Source organism: Leucopleurus acutus (assembly GCF_964270905.1).
Source record: "Leucopleurus acutus genome assembly, chromosome: 14".
NCBI classification, from domain to species: Eukaryota; Metazoa; Chordata; class Mammalia; order Artiodactyla; family Delphinidae; genus Leucopleurus; species Leucopleurus acutus.
The window spans coordinates 28693018-28715174 of record NC_139156.1 but is presented as its reverse complement, the minus strand read 5'-3'; the positions used below and the strand labels follow the sequence as shown (position 1 = coordinate 28715174).

Below are 22157 nucleotides of genomic sequence, written 5' to 3'. Positions count from 1 at the left end.
TAAATGCATTTAATCCTCACCAAAATCCTGTAAGATAGTTCAAGGGTAATTGAGCCAATGAAACCTAAGGTTTTAAAAACATGTATTTGGATTAATATCAATACTAGTTCTTCACGATATATCCGGCCCTAAAGGAATACTTGGAGGTTTTGGATTGGTTTTAAATTAAGAGCTTGAATAGTGCTCATTCCAATTCAATTCAAGGCAATCTTTCAATATTACTTCCACTTTGCTGCCTGCTAAAAACATCACTTTCCCTCTGTGGGTGAAACTATGTATTCTGAATTGACTTTTTTATGCTTTATTATGGAAAATTTCAAACATACACAAAAGTTGTGAGAATAATATAATGGATGCCCATGTACCCATTACCCAGGTTCAACAAACCATCATTTTTTTTTTTTTTTTTTTTTTTTTTTTGCGGTACGCGGGCTCTCACTGTCGTGGCCCCTCCCGTTGTGGAGCACAGGCTCAGCGGCCATGGCTCAAGGGCCCAGCCGCTTCGCGGCATGTGGGATCTTCCCGGACCGGGGCACGAACCTGTGTCCCCTGCATCGGCAGGCGGACTCTCAACCACTGCGCCACCAGGGAAGCCCAAACCATCACTTTCTAATGGCTTTTTCCTCACCCCTCCTGCATATTCCTTGGTGAAGACTTTAACAGGTTCTGTGTACAGACACTGTCACTGTGGGACACCTGATTCTGCACCTCCTTCTCGCCACTGCTTCTCTGCTACAAAACAGTTCAATTTTCTCTTTCAGAAATTTCTAGTCCTTCTGCTCTAAGTCTGTTCCCTAGCACAGAACATTGTCCTATTCATTCTCTTCTCCCTGGCTCATCTTTCTATGTGGTTGAGTAAGTGTTGGTGTGGCTTCAAACATCCAAATGACAGTGACAGAAATAACAAATTCACCAGATAAGATTAAGATAAGAGTTAAAGGAATTTCAGAGGCATTTCAGTCCAAATCTTTTTCTTGGCAGTAGGAAAAACTGAGGCCCATGCTCTGAGCTGTCCAAGAAATACAAGCAAGAAATGATGACAAGGATGTGTGGAAAACGAGCTTCTACTGTCCACACTCTTTCCTCTCTTTTCTACCATCTCTACCACCATTTCTACCATTCCCACCACATCTGTGAGAGCCAGAACATTCTTCCCAGATCCCCAGGGAGCACTAACCTGTCTCAGAAGCATTTTAGATCTCTATTACATCACTTAACACCTGCTGATTTTAATCTCCTTGGGGCCAAAACCAAGACTCAGTCTTCCCCGCACAAGGCTTGGTAAACTACCTGATTGATACCTCAAACATTTACCGACCCAGACCAGAGCTCCCTAGGGCTAAGAGTTCTCCTTTTTCCATTCCCCAGCAGCCAGGACTCCAAGCCTATAAGACTTCCTATTTTTATCCCTCTCCTTTCAATCCCTGGCCGCCCCATTTCTTAAGAGGCGAAAGGATGCAGAATAAAGAACACACAATGCGGAATCGGAAAAACTGAGTTTGTGCCCTGACTGCTACACCTTTTCTGTGTGTACACTGATACATCTCCCTTTTCCAGGGACTCCATATGCCCATCTGTAAAATGGGCAGGTTGAACTAAGCCTCATGGATCTTTCCTCCTCTCCGACGGAGCTAAGCTGGACCTGGTTATCTCCTACGGTCCCCACAGCCAGGGTTAGGCCCGCTCCACTCCCAGGCTGCTCACACTCCTGGGCACTGCATCCTTACCTCCCACTCCCAGGTTGACCTTGCGAGGGTCCGGATCCTCCCGGAAGTCAGCAGTGAGCTTAAAGACAAGGACCGGCTGGGCCTGAGGAACCTCGGCAAAGATTGATGGAGGCGCCATAGCTAGAAAGCTGGAGTCGGCCGAAAGCTTCCACTCTGCGCTTGAAGCCGCTCGGTCCGGTCCAACGGCTGCGACTGGAGGAGACTCTCACCTTCGCCTAGCCGGCAGGGGCGGGCCCGCGGCCTCCAATGGTCGAGCCGCGTCCGGAACTTGGCAACGCGGTTAACCAATCGCGAGTTTCTGACGCAAAAGGAACAGGATGGTATTAGCCAATCCAAGAAGAGAATCTTATCGGAGGCCGGTATTGATGAAACCAATGCAACGTACGCCGGCTGGGACGGGGCGGGGATAGAGTTGATTGGCAGAGCGTGCTCCTATCGCTGAAGCCGTTGTTCCTTGGGTCGCTGAGGGGAGGAGACGAGCGGCGTACGCGGGAGGCTGCTTTCTCGACCTTCAGGCGCCCGGAGACAAGCCGGAGGTAGCTGGCGGCAGGTGGCTGGCGGCAGGTGGCTGGCGGCAGGTAGCTGGAGGACCGCCCTTCCGGTACCCGTGGAGCTGGTGTTCTCCCTGCCAGGCCCGGGAGTGCGCACGTTCCTGACCCAGTCTGGCCTGGCTCGGGCTGGCAGCCAAATCCGCCTCTGCGCACGGGTAGTGAGTCCTTGGCCAGGACGCGCAGCTCCGGAGCCCGCGCGGACGACCTTGACCATCTCGGCCGGCTGTTTCCCCCTGAGAGGAATGTGGGTGGGCCACCTGCGTTGGTTTCAGACAGGGGGCCATCCTACTAAAAGAGGAAGTGTCCAGGAATTCCTTTCTGCCGCTCTTACAGTTTGAAACTTTTGCTCCCCTTTCCTTACCGAGAGAGCTTGGTCCTCACGGACCTTACGGATCTGGGCGCGGCCTCCCCCTCCAGCTTTTCTCCCACGCAGGCACTCAACCAGATCTTGCTGTCGTCAGCTGGCTGGTATTCAGACTGTCTCTTCTTTTAGTCAGACTATTCCTTCCTCCCCAGCCCCTCTCTCCATCTGTTGACCTTCAAGATCCAGAGCAAATGCCTCCTCCCTAAAGCTTTGCCTTAACCCTCACTCTGGTTAAAATCCCTCTCTCTTTCCTGTGCTTCTGTCCCTTGTTGGCAATATTACAATTGTGGAAAATGACCAAAATGCCCAGTTAAGAACCTAGTTCTGGAGCCAGACTACCTAGGTTTAGAATCTAATGCTACCACTTACTAACTTGGTCAGGGCTAGGCAAGTTACTTAACCTCTCTGTTCCTGCTCCATAAAGTGGAGATAATAGTACTTTTCTTAGGGTCGTTGTGGGGATTATGTGAGTTAATACATATGAAGTGTTTAGTTGCATATAGTAAGCACTCCCTAAATGTTAGCTATTGTCATCATTGCACAGATGCACACCCCTTGTAGATGGTAAACTTCCTTTGGCTAGAGATATTAACCCTGTATTAGTCTCCCTTAGTTTCTTGCACTTAGTAAGTATTCAATAAATGGTGGCAGGAGGAGTCAGTTCTGTTGGTTCAGAAAAAAGCAATACCTTACCCTCTGTTCATTGGATAATATGACAAATCTCAAAATGAATCTCATTCAAAGTAACAAACATAAGCCAAAAGTCCTTTGTGCAACACCTGCCAACCTTTGTATCATTTGCTTCTTTTCAGAAACAGCCTCTGGTTTTAAAAATAACTGTCAACAGTGTTTCATTAACAACACTTTCCTCTAAGATTGTGAGTTCAACACTGAAGGTGAAATGACAATGAACTTTCGGTGCTTCCATAAGCAGAGGCAAAGGGCAACTGCTGAGTGAGATGTTATATAGCCCAGCCTTACCAAAGTTTGATTTAAAAGTATGATCTTCACAGCGTTAGCCAACAATGTCATGGTCACGCCTTACGTCATTCCCTGGGGGAAAAACAACCCTAAATTACCTAAACATTATCAACTTAGCTAAGTCCAAATAAATATTTATTGGCAGCCTAAGCAGCCCCATAACCAAGTCAGTGCTGACAGGGGCATAGAAAGTACCATATGCAGTTTTTCTTCATGTCCCCATAATTATCTGTTCTGAATTTTAGAAAGGGGCAAACAGTTACTGGGTGTTGGGGGAAGGGATTGCATATTATGTGGGATGCAAGTCTCAAACTTTTTTCCTTGGGAATATGTTTCTTGGAGATTACTTTAAGTTCAGTAGCCTTCTATCTTGAGCCCTGCAGCCTGCCCCTCTAAGCAAAATGCCTGTATTGAAGTAAACAAAATGCTTTCCAGGCCATCACTAATTTTAACACTGGACTTAGAATGGATGCAAGACAGCCACCCTGCTGAATGGATAATTCAAGCAAAAGATTCTTGAGAGGCAAACATTGCCCAGACTAGTAGGCAGCCAGGTAAAGTGAGTGTCCAGGGAAAGGGCAGTAAGGATCAGAAGGAAAAGGGGCAGGTATTCCCCTGGCTCCTGACTTCATTATGACTATCTGTCCCTACCATCTCCCTTCTGCCTTTTTTTTTTTCCAAAAGAATTGGAAGGGAGGAAGTAGGAACCACATAGCAACAGCTTGATCGGGAATGAATTCCTTTAGAATATACTTGCTTGGAAATCTGAAGCCTTTGGGGCTAGGCAGCACTGCCGCATAGCATAAGAGGCAGGCCAGGGCAGTAGCGGGCACTGCATGGACCCCTAAGCAAATCCACACCTGCTTATTGTACTTGATCTTGCCGCTGATACCCAGAAGGTCTATGCTTAGCAACAAGGGAGGGAGGAGTTTATCACACTTTGTACTTAAGCACAAAGCGCTTTGGAATGGTTATATTTGGGTATATGTTGTCACTAAGGGTAGGATATTATTTAGAAGCTGAGTTGTGCATTGAACAAAAGTTTCTTTAAAAACCAAAGCTGGGGCTTCCCTGGTGGCGCAGTGGTTGAGAGTCCGCCTGCCGATGCAGGGGACACGGGTTTGTGCCCCGGTCCGGGAGGATCCCACATGCCGCGGAGCTGCTGGGCCCGTGAGCCATGGCCGCTGAGCCTGCGTGTCCGGAGCCTGTGCTCTGCAACGGGAGAGGCCACAACAGTGAGAGGCCCGCGTACCGCAAAAAAAAAAAAAAAAAAAAAAAAAAAAAAACCAAAGCTGTCACTTTGCTGTACAACTGAAACTAACACAACATTGTAAATCAACTATACTCCAATAAAAATTAAAAAAACCAAAGCTGCTAGAGGAGATCTGTTTGATAGTCACCGTGTGACCAAATCGTGGGCAAGAAAGTAAGAGTAGAGCCCCTAAGCTGGTGCTGGCTTCTGATTGGATTGAGTTTACTCTTGCTAAGGAAAGTGATCGCTTATCAACCACTCCCTTCAGCTTAACTGGCTTGTTTCCTGGCTGTGCCTTGGTGGAACCATCTCCCCTTGCATCTCTTCCCTCACTTCTCTCCTCCCTCCCTTATGTATGACTTGTTTCCCCACCTGCACACATGGATTGGACCAAGTGAAGGTCTCTTGCTGTTTCCTATTTCATAGAAGGGCATGTCTGGTGAGGCCTGTGGTGGACAAGGTCTAATGTTAGTTCTAAACTAGGCACCTACATGGGCAGAACTTTTTTTAAAGCTGCTGAGGCCTTTGTATAACAGATATCAACAGGACTGACAACTATGGATGGGTTTTATCTACTTATTAATAGAACTAAGTTCCAGGGCACCATTTAGAAATTGTTGTGCTATATAATTTTTGTACTTTACTTAAGAAGCAGTGTAGCATAATGGTTAAAAGCGTGGCCTCTGGGACTAGATTTCGTCTGTATACCTCAGTTTCCTTACTTATAACATGGAGATAATATTTCTACCTCATGGGGTTGCTGTGAGGATTAAATGATTTAATGTTATTAAATGATTGACTCTAAAATGCTTTGAATTGTACTGGACACTTAGTAAGTACTCAGTATGTTAACTATCATCATTGTCATCATCACAGATGTTGTTTACAAGCATGTGCCTTTGAGATTTGTTTAGTTTGTTCGTTGATCAGCTGCATAGTAGAATAATACCTAGGCTTTCAATCAAATTCTGAAATCAAATTCTGGTTTTGCCTCTTACTAGTTTTGAAAGTTTCAGTAAATTAATATGTCTGAGTTTTAGTATTCTTATCTGTAAATTGGGGGAAAAAAGATTTTTTTCTTGGTGTTGATACACACACACACACACACACACACACACACACACATGAATTTAACACAGTTGTAGAAATTATTATCATGAAGATTACAATTTAGTTCCTGGGTAGCTATAAGGTAATGGTTAGACTGTCTTTAAAGTCTGTCTGCCGTGGCCTCTTGAGGGCATGTACTCTGAAATTTTTTTTAATGGAAAAGAAAACAGAACATAATTCTTAATATCTTCAACCCTTCAAGAAATCTTTGTAGAGATCTGTAAAATCTCAAAGCAATTTAAAGTTAACAAGACATTTAATAATTAATTAAAATGTAGCTATATTTATAATAGCCCTTAGTATTTCTATATTATCTTTTTCTGAAGAGTAGAGAGTGTTTTAGACACCCTATTCCACTACTCTCTTAACATGCCCAGGTGACTGTCATCTCCAGTCAGAGAAATACAGAGAAGGAAATAGATCACCCTAGCTAAAAGCTGATGAGAACGCACCAAATGACAGAAGACCAGAAGGCTACAGACCTTAAAGTCAGAAGAAAGTTTCCTCCCCTTGCCCCATTTCTCCCTAAATGCATCAAAACACAACCTCTTACCTCTAGAGCAATGTCTTAAGCTTTTTTCCCCCCAAGTTGTAATATCCTTTTTTTTGTTGGTAGGTCATGTCCTAAAAGTCCTATGCTTTGATACAAGAGGAAGGTAGATGAAGAGATAATGAAGGAAACAAATTCAATGTATTTTCCAAGAACACATTTCTTTTAAACAGCTCCTAAAGGGGTAGTGTAAAACCTTGTAATAGATTGTCTTCCTCTACCCAACATGTCTGGGGTGGAGTGCGGGGTGATGCGTGGATGTAGAAGTGTACTGTGAACATTGCAACATCCTGCAGTAGAGGGCAGCACTGCCCTTCTTTTGCAAAATGTTGAGCACTCAACGAGAAGGAAAATGAAAAGCAAAGCTCTTGACCACTGTGTCTGTGCGTTTACTTTTACCTAATATTTAAAAAACAAAAAATTAGAGTATTTTTCTTGTTTAGGTGATTATGTAGAAATAACGTCAGATCCTGTATTGCCCTGAAGTAATTGGTGAAAAACGCAGGTTTTAGGATATGGGCTCTGTTCAGGATATGGGTTGTGTCTGACAGAGATAAACAGTAGCTTGACCCTAGGCAATCAGATGGGGTTATTGTATGAACAGACCTAATGCTCCTCTGCACTTTCTGGGGAGAAGTCAATCCACTGAACTAGCAGGATGTGATTTTAAAAATGTGTGTAAGTCAAATGGTCTTAGCCCTGATAACTGCTTTTAAATTTGAATTCACTGACTTTATTCTGCTGTCTGTGTTAGTTTTCCTTTCTGTCACACCTGGGTCAGATCAGACCTGTACCATATGTATTATGACTTTAAAGAATGATGTCAGACATGATGAGTACGGAATGTCTGTCATGGGACTGCAGTTGGCTAAATGGCTGTGTGTATACAGTGGTGAAATTAAAGTCTCGCATGTTAGTCCTCATTCAATTGCAGTTTGACTTGAGTTTCTGTATGCAGTAACTAGCAAGAAAAAAATAATCCCTTATTTTGTATTAAAAGTTACTTGATGCTCTTTGGCAGGATGACAGCGAGGAGAGAATAATCATAATTCTAGCTAATACATAACCATAGTGTCCCTGGCACATTTGGATTCTGCTGTAACCCTCAAAACTTTCTGGCAGCAAAACTTCAGTGCCAACTTAAATAAATCCCACTAGAAGTAAGAACTGGAAGACATGAATCTAGTTCCCAGTTCTGCCGTGTGAACTTGGAAAAATTACGACCTCTGAGCCTTTGTTTCCTCATCTGTTAAATGGAGATAATGTCTCCTAGATCTGGTAAAAGGGTCAATTTGGAAAATATATGTCAAAGTGCTTTGAAAGCCCTTTAAGTACCTAACAAATATTTCTATCACTCTAGTCAGATTCCTGCTTTTTCTAAACTCCTATAAGAATTTGTGTCTCTTCTCCTCATTTGGTATCATTACATTGCCTGAGATTGTACATTTTCATGCATACTTAACTTTTTTCTCCAACTTGATAGCTTCGTAGTTCCTTGAGAACTGAAACCACCAATTGTATTTCCTGGTATCCTGCACCGCAACAAGATATTTGGTACATAATAGATACTCAAATATTTGTTGATTGATTAAAAAATACACTCTAATGCAGAATTAACTCTTTTTATTTAATTATGGTAAAAAACATAAAATTTACCATCTTAACCATTTTAAAGTGTATAGTACAGTAGATTTAGCTACATGCACATTGTATACAACAGATCTCTGTAACTTTTTCATCCAGAATTAATTCTTAATAACTATCTTCCAAATCACCTGCTTTCCAAAGCACATCTTTGCTGATTGGGCAAAAACAGGAAAAAAATACAGGACTTTCACTCTGCGGATAGGGATGTGTAGAACAAGGTAATCGAAAGACTTCTACTTTGTTTTAAATTCTCACTCCCCTCAGAGAGGTTCTGTCCTGGTCTCTCTCTAACCATTTTCTCAGCCATTTTCTATAAACATGGGAATATATGCCAGAAAAGAGAGGCGCCTCTATAAAATGCTTTCACAGGTCATTTATGTCTAGCATATAATTAAACATTTACATGAAGAAAACTATCACATTAAAAGAAACTGTTATTATTCGATTTCCAGAATATGTGACTTCTGTTAATTACTGAAAATTAAGTACTATTTTTAATCATTATTGCTATCACTGTAGCAATTTTTTGAAATTTAAATATTTAAACTACAAACAAAATAGGGAAGATAGTGGAGATTTTTGAAACAGTACTGGGGTGGAATAGACTTTCCCAATCACGACACAATCTCAGAAGCCATAAAGAAAAACATTGACGATAGACACCATAAATTAAAATATGATGACTTGGAAGAAATATTTGCAGCCTGCTTATCAGTCACATCTAGTAGATACTCAGCGCTTCATTGTATTGATATAAAAATGAATTAAGGATATAGAGAAATCAGGAAAGAATAAATACAAATGGCCAATAAATGGACCAAAAATCATACTCATTATAAAATTGAAACCGCACCAATTAATCCATTTTTGCCCATCAGACTGACAAAAATATTTATAAATATGGATAAAATAGTGTCGTTGAGAGTGCAGGGTAGGGTAGGCACTTTCATGCACTATTGGTGAGAGTGTCACTCGATAAACCCTTTTCTTAGAATGTATTTTGGCAATATCAGTCAAAATGTGTATACCATTTCACCAAGCAATTTCTCCTCTTAGGAATCTATCCTAAAGACATTTATACAAGTTTACAAAGAGAGACAGTCATATACAACTATGCATTGCAGCATTGCTTTAATAGAGAAATAAACAGTGACATACTTTCCAACAAAGGTGTTATTTTATAACCTAAAAAATCAAGTTTTTATTGAAAAAATAACATTTGAAAGAGACAACAAGAATACAAAATTAAGATAGTCTCTAATAATGGTAATTAAGTAGAATAGACAGAGGGAGGAAAATAGTTCTACAAAGCTCTAGAAATGTAGTAATTTAAAACTTCAGAAGTTATGAGAATATGTTTTAATAAAGATTAATGTGACACACTACAGTTTTGAGCTGATCTGGAAATCGAGGGAGCTCTTGAAAATCACTTGTTAGTAAAATAGTAATTTTTTAAAACATAAATCCCAAGACATTGTGTCTCAGGACCAAAAACAGCTCCTGACATCTAGTGAACACTCAGTAAATATTGGCTGAAGGAATGAAGGAGGATGATATCTCCAGCAGAGTTGTCATAAAAATGGATACAAAACTGCCTACAGATTAGTGCTTGATACATAGCAAGTGTTCAGTAGATACTAGCTCACTAATTTCCTGGAAGCCTGTTGGTGCTTAGTACCTGCTTGGCACATTACAGGAGTTTGTTTATTTAAATCCATGTACATAGTGCTCACTATATGGCAGGTACTGTTCTAAGTGCTCAATAAAAACTAACTCAAATTACAATAACAATGGAAGTAGGTTGTCTTATTATTCCATTTAACAGATGAGGCAATTGAGGCAAAAAGCACTGGAACAATTTGCACAAAATGGCACAACCATAAAATGGTGGGGATATGAATTTAGACAGCCTATCTTCAGGGTCCCTGCTCCGCTGTGCCATATGGCCTCTGGTGTCATAAAAGTTTATTGAGTGAAAGAATGCATGAGATGTTCTGGTTTTAGATATCATATTGTGCTTTTATTCCAAGGACTTCAGAATATTTTATATTAATGCATACCAAAATTTAATCCCACAACGTCTCCTTAAGGTAGAGCATATTTTAAAAAACATTTAAAATGTATTACTGGTTCATTACTTGAGTTTAAAAAGACCACAGGAGGTCCTTGTTCTGTGGTGAAGTCACTGTATTTGCTTTCTGGCATCATATTAATTTCCATACAAGAGTTCCAAGTTCGGAACAGAGAAACATCCTGCTCTAGAAATGGAAGAGGCATAGGGCTTACAAAGAAAAATGACCTAACAATGTCAAAATTATTTAAAGGGATAAGGTGTGAGTTTTAATCTTCCACATGACTAAAGCAATGGGTCTCCAACTTTTCCAATCAGGAATCCTTCTTCCGTAGCTAAGCTTTGTCGACTGAGAAAATATTCACAACCTAAAAGTTGAGAGTAATGTTTTATTTGGTGGGAATTTTTAGGGCTTCAAGCCCAGGAGGCAGCATCTCAAATAACCCTGAGAGAACTGCTCTGAGGAGGTGAGGGGGGAGCTAGGATATATAGGAGTTTTGCGACAAAGGGCAGGTAGTAGGAACAAATGATTACTGTTAATTAAAGAAAACTAGAAATCTCAAGTTAAGGAATTTATTGCTTTTCTATGTATGGGAAGATGCAAGAGTCTGGGCTCACTGAAATCATTCCTTTGATATGTACTTCAACTAACTGGGGCCAGTATCCTGTGTTTTCTCATCCTGAGTTTCTTCAGGGCTCACCCTAGGGAGTAGCTGCAGCCTGATGGCTGCTAGATGGCAGGTACACTTTCCCTTCCTGAGTTTCCTCAGGGCTCACCAGCTCACCACTGGCTGTGGCTGCAATTGCTGATGACTGTGACATCTTTTGTTTACTGATATGGCAGGCAATATTCCATTTATCAGCTTTGTAGTCTTGAGAGCCTTTTATTTTTTACTTTTAATTGTAGTTTTAACCTTAGTTACATTAAAACTCCATCTCATAACATAATACCACTGTTTCTTTTTCTTCATAATTTTCTTCATGATTTTTTCCACTCACTTCATTCATTTTATCAATATTTATTGACCATCTACTATGTGTCAGGCATTGCACTGGGTGCTAAAGATAACATGGTGAGGGACTTCCCTGGTGGTCCAGTGGTTAGGACTCGGAACTTTCACTGACATGGCCTGGGTTCAATCCCTGGTCAGGGAACTAAGAACCACAGCTGCACGGTGTGGCCAAAAAAGAAAAAGATAACATGGTGAACAAAAAGACAAAGTCCCTGTCCTCACGAATTCTCTAATCTAATGGGGGAGACAGGCAATAAAAGCAGTGCACAAATAAAATTACTAAAATTACAGCCATGGTAAGTGCTGTTTGTCCTTTCGTGGAAAAGGAACGTGAAAGCATATTAATAAGGGGAATTCATCTAGTTGAGGCCAGTTCTTTCCCCTCAGAATGTTCCCTCCAGCGTGGATAGCATTCCCCTTCTAATTCCCACCCCAGCAGCACCTCTTAGACCCTACAGCTTGCACATATTAATCTTAAATTTCTGGAATATGTTTTGGAAGCCAATGTTTTCAAGAGAAAATGGCCCATTAAAATAATACCTTTGTTATCTTATTAGTGCTTCTAGCTCTTTTGTTCCAAATGATAAAAGCGCAAAAACAGCATTTAAAAAAATCTAGTTTCTATTAGTAAGATACAAGTATCTTTATCTTTATGACTCAGTTGAGAAATGTAAAACTAGTAAAAAATTTATTCTGAATCACATAGATCTTTATTAAATAAAAACAGATATCAAGAGAAGGGAGAATCAGAAACGTGTACTTATATGTTTATTATTCTTATCCTACACAGGACAGGAATCTCTAAAGAGTGAGAGGAAAACTGATGACAGGCACTGCCCAAAGAAGATGGAACTGTCATAGTTGGTGAGTGGATATCACCAAGAGACTTATGGTGTCTCCTCCATCTCTGACGGAGATAACAGCCAGCGCTGGGCTGCAAAGTCTCCTCTGGAAGACCACTGAACCAAGAGAGTAAATGGTCTGCAGAGACATGTCAAGTTCAGAATTGGAGCCTCTGGTTCCCCCAGGAAGGAATGGGTTGTAAACAAGGTGAAAGGCAGTGGGATGAGCACTACAGGACCCATGGGCTACCATCAGGATCCCCCAGAAGGGAAAGTTACAGAGACAAGAAATAGTATTGGGCAAGCTCCAGGATTACAGATGGTATGACAGCCAATAGGCTTGGAATGCTTTTAGTGCCATATTCAGGATGTGCCCCTGTTTAGGGCATGGGATTCCAAGATGAAAGGCATCCTTGTTTAGCTGATATAGAGGAAGAGCTTCTTTGCCGTCCATCCTTCTCCACCCTATATTCCCTTCTCCTTTAACTCCTTTCTTCGTCATGCTAAGTGTCCATCATTTCAATGACACCCAGTTTCTTCTATTGAATTGAGTTCTCCATTGTATTTAGCTCACTACCTTTAATCCAGGTGCTTACTAATGAGTGTGGTCCTCAGATCAACAGCATCAGAGTCACCTTCATGCTTGTTAGAAATACAAAATCTCAGGCCCACCCCTGACCTACTAAGTTGGAATCTGCATTTTAAGAAGATTCCCAGATTTTTCCTAAGCATATTAAAATTGAGAAGCATCATTTTACCCCCATCAGCTTCCAGGACTGTAAAATAGACAAGATCATTCCTGGCCCACCTTGCTCACAGCTTTTAATTGAAGATGCTGAGATTAAAAAAGGAAAGCATTCCCAAAGATAAAAATGCCATGCAGCTATTAAATATCATATTTATTTTCACTTGGATAACTTGATTTACTCAAGGTGTTTTCAGAGTAAATGATTAAAAATTAATCAGTGACTATTTGACTGTCTCTGATTGCTTCCATAATAATTGATTGTACTATCTTAAAATGCTCTAGAGTTCGTTTTATTTTGTTTAATGTGTAGATCATGATTCTCAATCCTTGCCTCACATTAGAATTTTCCAGTTTTTTTCTGAAAAAATCCAAAGCCTAAGTCCTACTCGCAAAGATTCTGAATCAGTGGGTCTGCAGTGCAGCATGGGTATACATCATTTTTAAAAGTTAGTAATAGCAAACATATTGGAAACAATTTTAATGTCTACCAGTTAGTGAGTGATTCCCTAAGTAGGGCACATCCCGATAATGCAGTACTGTGCTAATGTGGAAATGAATGAGGAAGACTCATATGTACTGCTATGAAAATATCTCCAAGATATATGTACTATTCAGGTTTTTTTTAAGTTACATAGCAATATATATTATCTCATGGGAAAAGATGAGTGTGCATATATATACATACATGTGTATGTAAATGTTCAGAAAGATGACTGAAATATACTTACTGAACTGTTGACAGTGGTTACCTCTGGGAAGAGGAATGGGAGGGAAAGGGACTTTTTGCTGTGTAAACTTCTAAATATTTTACAAGAATGTATCCATGCACTACTTGTGTAACTATTCCAAGTGCATTCCAGGGCTATTGGTTGTCATACCATCTGTAATCCTGGATTACAGACTATTTAAGCTAATTATTATTTTAATATTATAATCCTAAATGCATAATTTTATAATAAATAGCAGAGTGGCTGACAAAAAATAAATCTATAATTCCTGCACCAAACAAAAACTGCTAGGGCACCAAGGTTTTTGTTATTAAACCTGTAGCTTTTCGATTCTGGGATTACTGGAATTGTGTTAGTCTGACTTTTCCAGATACATTCCCCCCACACCCCCGATGTTACACTTGGCATTGTCGCTAATAACCTCTCTGGTTCCTTGGATATCTCATCCGTGCGAGCAGATCCCACTTCTGGAAAGATCTCTACATTAGCACTTCGTAAATTCTCCCTTGTCCCAGGCCTAAAAATCACTAGGGACAAAAGGTCTCCTACAGCTCAGCCATGCTGAGAGCCAGGTCTCCCCCATTTTAAGCAGCTGAGAAAAGCACACTGATTAAGCTACAGTATGAGGGCTGTGCATCTTGTCTAGGGCAAAATTCTCAAAGTCTGCTCTGATAGCTCATCCTCTTTGAACTGGTGATTAAGAACTGGAAGTGTATAATGAGGGAAATTGCTTATGAATCTGTGCCTCTCAGCCCCAGGCCACTTCTCTTTGTCTGAGAGAAACTCAAGGATTTTTACCCTAATAGCATTGGAACAAAGTCTGGGCTAAGGCAGGCTGGTGGGACCCTGCTGACAGCTCGTTAGAAACTGTCCCTCTCCCACTCCCTCTTTCATGCCTTCAAGTTACAAAGCCTGACAGAGTTTGATGGGAAAACCAAGGCGGTAACATCCCCCGCGGCAACCAAGTCCCTGCTCATCTATCTTTGACAGATAAGGAGAATAGATGTCACCTTCAAAACACCTCACTCACTGGAGCCAAGTGTACCAGGACAGCCCTGTCTCCCTCGCAGGACCCTACAGGAGGAATCCAGACAAGGCCCACCTACCACAATGGAGATTTCTCTCTAAAGAAAATCATTTTAACCAGACAGTTCCTGAAAACCAAATGCCCACTCTAGTTGTCCTCAGAAAAGGGCATAACATCTAATAACTCAAAGAAAGTTATGCTTTGATTTACAAAAGTCTTTTCCGGGTTACACCCTCCCTGGTCTTTGAGGGCTGGTGACCATCTAAGATCTGAGAAGTCAGTCTAGGTTCCATGCAGACTGCTGGGAAGGGGAGTATGACAAAACAAAACAAAAACATCTCTCCACACCAGCTGGCAGAGGCTGTGACGCACTGGGATCAGCCCAAGCTTCTGTCAATGGTTCTCTGACTTTAACATGCCTCAGACAAATCTGTGAAGCTTGTTTAAAATGCATATCCCAATTCAGTAGGTCTGGAGTAGGACCAAGGAATCTGCATTTTAACAAACTATCTAGATGATTCTCACTGCTGCTACAGGGTAGCGCCTCCAGCAAGGGCTTCTAATGGTGCTTCCAGCACACCTCTTGGCGGAGCTCCTCTTCGCCTCCCCCAGCAAGCCCAGAGTGGGTCCTCAGCAGCTGTTCCTGTTGGAGGTGAAGCCTTTTGTCTTTAGGATTCTCCTGGCCATCACAATAGTCCCTCACAACAGAGGCATCTCCCAGACACCAATCTCTCAGAGCCCTTTCCAGAAGGCAACTCCAACAAAGTCCTGCTGAGCCCGATGCTGCCACCTGGACACAGTGGTTGTTGGTTTTAACCAATTGCTTTTTATTGGCTCACAGGCTCTTAAACCTTATTTTGCATCAGAATCACCAGGGGATCTTGGTAAAAGTCCACGGACCCAGGCCCCGTCCCAGAACCACCTAGAAATAGAGGCAGTTGATCAGTAGTTTCACAAGCTATCAGATGATGCTGATGCACACCCAAGTTTGAGAACTGCCATTGGAAGAAAAGCAACAATCATAGAAACATTAAAGTCCAACCACTGTTTTGCAACAACTGAAATCTAAAACACTATTAACACTAAACACAGTTGGTTCTCCTTCCTTGCTCTCTTACTGTCCCTAATAACTTTTCCACTCAAGTATTTAAATACTTTCCTAGAGGGGAAAAGCTACTAGACTACCTGACTTACTAAGCACAAATATGCTGTGGTTTAAGAAAATCTATACACAGAAATCTAAACTTTTAAAACTAATTAGAGATTATTTTTATCATTACAAAAAATTATAGTGATACTAATAACTAATATTTATTATGTTCTTACTATGTGCCAGGTACTGTTCTAAGCACTGTCTAAGCGTTAAACTATCTGATATTTATTAAGCACTTGCTTTGTAATGAAAACAGTTACTTCATTTAGTGCTTCATTTCCTCGAAGCATTCTAATAGATGGGGTAACAGATGAGGAAACTGAGGAACAGATAAGTTAATTACTTGCCAAAAGTTGCACAGCTGTTAAGCAGTAGACCTAAAGTTTGAACCCAGAGCCCAGTTCTTAAAGATTATATCACCTCGCTCATGTTATAATGATAGGGCTTTATTTAACAAATGTCTATAATTAGATTGTCAAGTGCCAGTAATGGGGGTTATGTTCTAAGTATACAGTGACAAACAAGACAAATACCCTGGCTTTCTGGGGCTTATGATCTGGTGGATGATCCAAATGTGTAAACAAGTCATTCAATGCAGTGTGAGGAGTGCAATACTGGGAAACTGCCGGGGTGGGTGCTAGACACGTAGGCTAGAGCAAGAGGACCAAAGAGTTGTAAAAGCCCAGAGTTTAAGGACCACAGGACACGGTTAGTGGAAGAAATGAAAAATGGCTTGGTCTGATTGGAGCAGAGAGGGAAGAGAGAATGTGTGAGCAATGAGATTAGAAAGGTAACCTAGCCCCAGATTTTGAAGGACCATGTAAAGCATGTTAAAGGGTTTTAGCATGCAGGAAATGGGGTTCCGTTAGAAGGTATCAGGCAGAGCATGGAGCTAAGGAGAGAGATTTGGCCTGATCCGTTGACTTGTATGTCACAGGCACGCAGTGGCCACTAAAGCCACAGGAAGATAATATCACCCAAGGAAAGGAGAAGAGGGCCTCGGACAGCAGCTTTAGGAACACCAGCATTTCAGGGCTGGAAAGAGAACGAGAAGACTCCCCCAAAAAAGATTCACAGGAAGGAGGAGGAAACAATGAGAGGTGATGTAATTTGCCCATGTTCACAAAGCTAGTAAGTGGCAAACTTAGAATTCAAAATGTCTCTATCATCCCAAAGCCACATTCTTGACCTCAACATGTCTTAAATATTGTTTTCCCTTACTGCCTGGTGACGTAGAAGTTTTATTTATACGTTTTTCCAGGGGTTCATTTATATAACAGCAACAACAAATTTGTCATGGAATTTGTTCAGTGCATCCTTGAGTTGCATTAAGGAAGCAAACTCATGAAACATGCTTGTAGCGGCCTCCTCATGGCTCTCCTTGTGTGCCCTGGCAAATCTTTGGCTGGGACATGCTCTCCTTCTACCCAAGAATGCCCCCTAGGACATAGCCATGCACAGTTCATTGGCAGATGCTTAGGATTTCTCTTCAGAAGTCCTTCCACGTGGCACAAGGAGCACGTACAAATCCAGGAACCACTCTGGGTATCTATAAATAAGTGCAGGATATACAACAGTTCAGAAGTTATAAAGTAAAAATAAATTATTAAATCCCCCTGTCTCCCCAACCTCATTGCCTATAACCCATTCCCAGAAATACCATTGTTAACAATTTAGCATATATCCTTAAATGCATTTTCTACACATATATAAATAAGTTTTTTAATGAAAGGGGTCATATTATCTGTATTGTTCTGAGACTTGCTGTTTAAACTACAAAGTGGCCATCTCTTCACATCAGTGTATGTAGATTTACTACTTCATTCTTACCGCATACCAGTCCACATTATAAAGGTGCCATTATTGCTTTAATCAAATCCTCTATTGATGGCCATTTGTGTTGTTTCTAGGTTTGTTTTGTTTTGTTTTCAGGACGCTTTGCTTCTGCAGAGTGTGAGGGGCCCAAAAAAATGTTGTTTGGGCTCAATTTTGGACCAAACATTTTTCTGAATTTGCCATTGTTTGTCCTTAACTTTCTTCCCTTTTTGAGCTTGTTGGCAGTTTCCCTCCTGCTGTTCCCTCTAATCTCACTAATACTCAGTTCAAGGTATGTTTGTTGCTTTAAAGATCTCCTTACAAAATCTAGGACTCTTTGGAGGAGGTGTGTTCAGCAAATAAACAAACTACTATCCTGACTTTACATTCTTATTCTAGAGGATTTCGGAGACGCTGGAAGAAGTTCTCCTGTTATCTGGGAATCAGCTTAAAAGCCTCAAGTTATGTTTAAACTGTGCTTCTCATTTCCTTTTTAACAGTATCATAGATAAAGATTGACTGAATATGTTTAAACTGAAGGCATAGCCTATAACTTCAAAGAGTTTACTGGCTCCTACAGTCTACTGGGAGGCAAAATTAGTGTAAGGGAAACAATTGGAGAGCAGTTGAGTATTAATTATGTGTTACAAGCCCTTGGGCACCAAAAGTTCAGGGAGGAGAAAGCTGGAGGAGTTCTCTGCCCCTCCAAGGGGAAGGTGGAACTTGAGCTGAGTTAGAAAGCAGGAGGTAACTTTCGGAGAATTTTAGGCAGAAGTTGGAAGGCGTTTCAAGTACAGGATAAATTTTCATACCTTTTTATTATCTGAAATTTTCTTAGTTTTGTTTAGGATCTGCTTACCCCCCTGAGAACATAAGCTTGATGAAAGCAAGGACCGTTTCTTATCACTGTTGAATCCCAGTTCCTGGTACAGTGCCTGGCACATAGTGGATGGTCAATGGATTTATGAATGAATGAACAAATTAACAAACGACCATGGGGTGTGTGAAGAGCAGTGAGAAGACTGGACTATTTGGAAAGAAGTGTCTTTCCTTGAGGAGTAGAGGAATCTCCGATTCTCCAACAGACTGGCAGAGGAACAAGTAAATGGGCCTGCATGGGATTCAAAACACAGGGGCAGGTGGAACCAGCTGAACAAGGTATGATGATTGCCAAGGTGGACCCTGTGTAGATTGCAATAGGGCACTTGAATCTGAAATTAAATTAAAGCACAAACAAAGGAAAATTGATCTGCATAGCCTCCTGGACTCTGCTTGGTCAGCCGACAGTTAGACTTAAAAAAAAAAAAAAAGATTTGTTCAGTTCTACCCTTCCCTTGCTAAGAATACAGTAAAATGTTAATGTGATCACAATACTTTTGTTAACACCTACCATGATTGTATTCACTGTTTAAGCAGATAGGTTCATTTTTATCTCATATTGAACCAGTTGTTGTCCAAAATAATGGTTTTTTTATTTTGTTTTTACGTAAACTTGTTTTGTAGGTCTTTCCGTCCTATGCTCGTAAATTGATTATTGGACCTAAATGAAGTGCTTCACATTCCTGGCACATCCTCTCTTATTGATTTTAGACCATCTTTCACCTTATGGAATTCATTTTAAACCTTGATCCTATCATCAATCATAGTAGTTGCTCCTCTTAGCTTGGGGTAATCCATATATATGGTCTGCAAATCCCCAAGGATTTGGATGCCTAGAGATCCTGTGGAGAGTTTTAAGGGGCAAGGAGTGTTTACCAGCTGATATACCACCAGCCATGTGCAAAAAAGAAATGACATTTGGCTCTAGGATGACATTAGGCTCATGGCTACGTGGGGCAAAACTTGAAGGTAGTTGGAAAGGAGAAACTGTTGGAATTCCAAGTTAAAGCAAGCCAAGGTCAGCATCTCCAGTTTCAGCAACCCAGAAAGTTTTCTTCTAGGAAGCAGCATTTTAGATGCAGAAAGGGGAAAAGTAGCTTGACAAGTTTTGAGGCAGACAGCAAGGGGGAAAGGGCATGTTGCTTAGTTCGTTGATTTATTGATTGATTGATTGATTGATTTTTGGCTGCGTTGGGTCTTCGTTGCTGCATGCGGGCTTTCTCTAGTTGCTGTGAGCGGGGGCTACTCTTCGTTGCGGTGCGCGGGCTTCTCATTGTGGTGGCTTCTCTTGTTGCGGAGCACGGGCTCTAGGCTCATGAGCTTCAGTAGTTGTGGCACGCGGGCTCTAGAGCGCAGGCTCAGTAGTTGTGGTGCACGGGCTTAGTTGCTCAACGGCATGTGGGATCTTCCCTGACCAGGGCTCAAACCCGTGTCCCTTGCATTGGCAGACAGATGCGCCACCACTGCACCACCAGGGAAGTCCCATGTTGCTCAGTTTAGAAGCAAAACTAGGGGTGAGAGAAGGATGACCAGCCAAGTTAGATTGTGAGCCTCATTGCCTGGCAGGCAGATATTAAAATTCACTTAGAATCGTGGACTACTTGGAATAATCTTCCCTTCCAGCTCTCAGGAATAAGTCCTACTTTGGGGGTTTAAGATGTTTCTCCTCCTCTAGCCACAGTCCAGGTTCTTCACTGGAATTCTGCCTCATTGAGACTCCTCTCACTCTGTCTCTGTTGTAAAATCAATTACAATTGGCTTACATCTCCAGTTCTGGGTACATTTTCCATCTGCTCCAAACATGCACACCCTCCGACTGTACCATTCCCCACTCCTCCCACCTCCCCCACCCCCTTCCTTCTCCCCATTAACTTTATCTTCTTAAGCAGCTCAGGAACACAGATGTTTTCACCCTGTAGCTCCCGCACAAGGGTATTTTCCCAGTGTCTCTCTGTGTGTATGCTCCAGGCACAGTCTCTCTGGGGAGGGAGAGAGTAAATGTTTTCATTCCAAACCCTCAGGGTCAGGTCTTGTTTGTCTAAACTGTGTTTGTTGCCATAATTATCAGATTAGCTGATCTCTGGCAGCAAGTTGGGGGGCAGGGGAGGGGGGAGGATTAACCCTTTGTAGGGTGGTTGCTGTGTTTTGCCACGGGAATACTTCTGGGAGGAGCTGTCATTTCTCTTCTAACCTGGAGGATTTGGCTAGAATTCTTTTCACCAACGCTAACAGGCTTCAGTAATAGTTTGCTCTGAGTCAATCCAGCCACCCAATGGGCTCCACTGCTGGGATCCAAAAGGCATTTAGTAGAGATGGAGGTTGAAAGGGCATCTCTCCAGGGATCTGCTGGGGAAAGAGATGGAGCTTAAAGAGAATCTAGATAAGTAACTCAACAAGGGGTATCAGCGTCTCTCAGGCTGAATAAGGAAACCAGGAGTATGCACTGGACGTCTTCAGCCTGTCCACCCACCCCCTGCCCCTTAGCATAAAGGCTGTGAGACTACCAGGCCCCATTTAGGTTTGTTTGGGGATTTTCTGTTGTTACAAAGAATACCACGATCATTTTCACCACTGCAGTTTTCACAAAACCAATGGTCTCCCTTTGTAAGAATATTCCCAGCTTTTGTCATCAGACTCAAATGGCTGGGCATTTCAAGATTTTCTCATCTTCCCTTGTCTCCCATAGCACGACTGAAAGATACCATAAATACAGAGGTTGCTTTCTCCTCTCAACTCCAAGAGTAGCAACTCCTTTGCATTTTAATTATCTCTTTTACAAATGAATCAATCTTGTCTCCTCAAAAATGTCTAGGCTCTGGGCTTCCCTGGTGGCGCAGTGGTTGAGAGTCCACCTGCCGATGCAGGGGACACGGGTTCGTGCCCCGATCTGGATCTGGGAAGATCCCACATGCCGCGGAGCGGCTAGGCCCGTGAGCCATGGCTGCTGAGCCTGCGCGTCCGGAAGCCTGTGCTCTGCAATGGGAGAGGCCACAACAGTGAGAGGTCCGCGTACCGCAAAAAAAAAAAAAAAAAAAAAGTGTCTAGGCCCTTTGAGGACAAGAATATCCTTGAGTCCCATACATTGGAGGACCTAAACATATAAATAGGAAGTTCTTAGTAAATATTTATTGTTGATAGCGTTTTTCTAAACTTCATTTTTCCATTTCTCACCTCTCTTCCTTTCTGTTTTGTGTTTGATTTTTTGTGTGTTTGTTTGATTGTATACTGATCCTTTATTTCTGGACCAGTTGTCCAATTCATACTCATCAAATCTTCCTCCTTTTTTCACCAAACACACACACACACACAGAGTGAAGAGTGAGAGAAGGAAACTGGAAGCTAACATTTACTGAGTGTCTATATACCTAACATTATGCAAACTTATTCCATGTGCTTTTCAAATACCTTGTTTGAAACCCACAATGGCTTCTGAGATAAGTGCTATCAGTCACATAGAAGGAAGTGGAGACTCAGAGAGTTGTCACATACACAAGCTCCCACAATTTTAAGTGGTAGAATGAAGATTGAGCCGCAGATGTCCGTGGCCCTAAAATCCATACAGATCCCATCTTTCTAGTTATGGAAGTGGAGAAAAGTTCAGACAATTAGGGAAAACACACTTTTACCAGAACCCTGACTAAAAATCAACCAGTCTCTCTTTGGTATTTTTTCCCCAACGAATATAACTATAATAAAATC

At 41.7% G+C, this 22157-nt stretch overlaps 1 protein-coding gene and 1 long non-coding RNA gene across 2 annotated transcripts in view; one reads left to right on the top strand and one right to left on the bottom strand.

Annotated features, from left to right (window-relative positions):
- GOT1 (glutamic-oxaloacetic transaminase 1) overlaps positions 1-1943 on the bottom strand; it is a 29662-nt gene extending 27719 nt beyond the window's left edge. The window contains exon 1 of the mRNA XM_082854945.1: positions 1728-1943. Coding sequence (XP_082711071.1) covers positions 1728-1845 — 118 coding nt within the window. The 5' untranslated portion in view covers positions 1846-1943. The remainder of the gene's footprint in view (positions 1-1727) is intronic.
- Positions 1944-2198: 255 nt separating this feature from the next.
- On the top strand, positions 2199-16815 carry LOC309971656. The gene is made up of 3 exons (XR_014326750.1): positions 2199-2263; positions 12057-12130; positions 16702-16815. It is a non-coding gene; the product is annotated as an uncharacterized lncRNA (long non-coding RNA).
- Positions 16816-22157: the final 5342 nt, after the last annotated feature.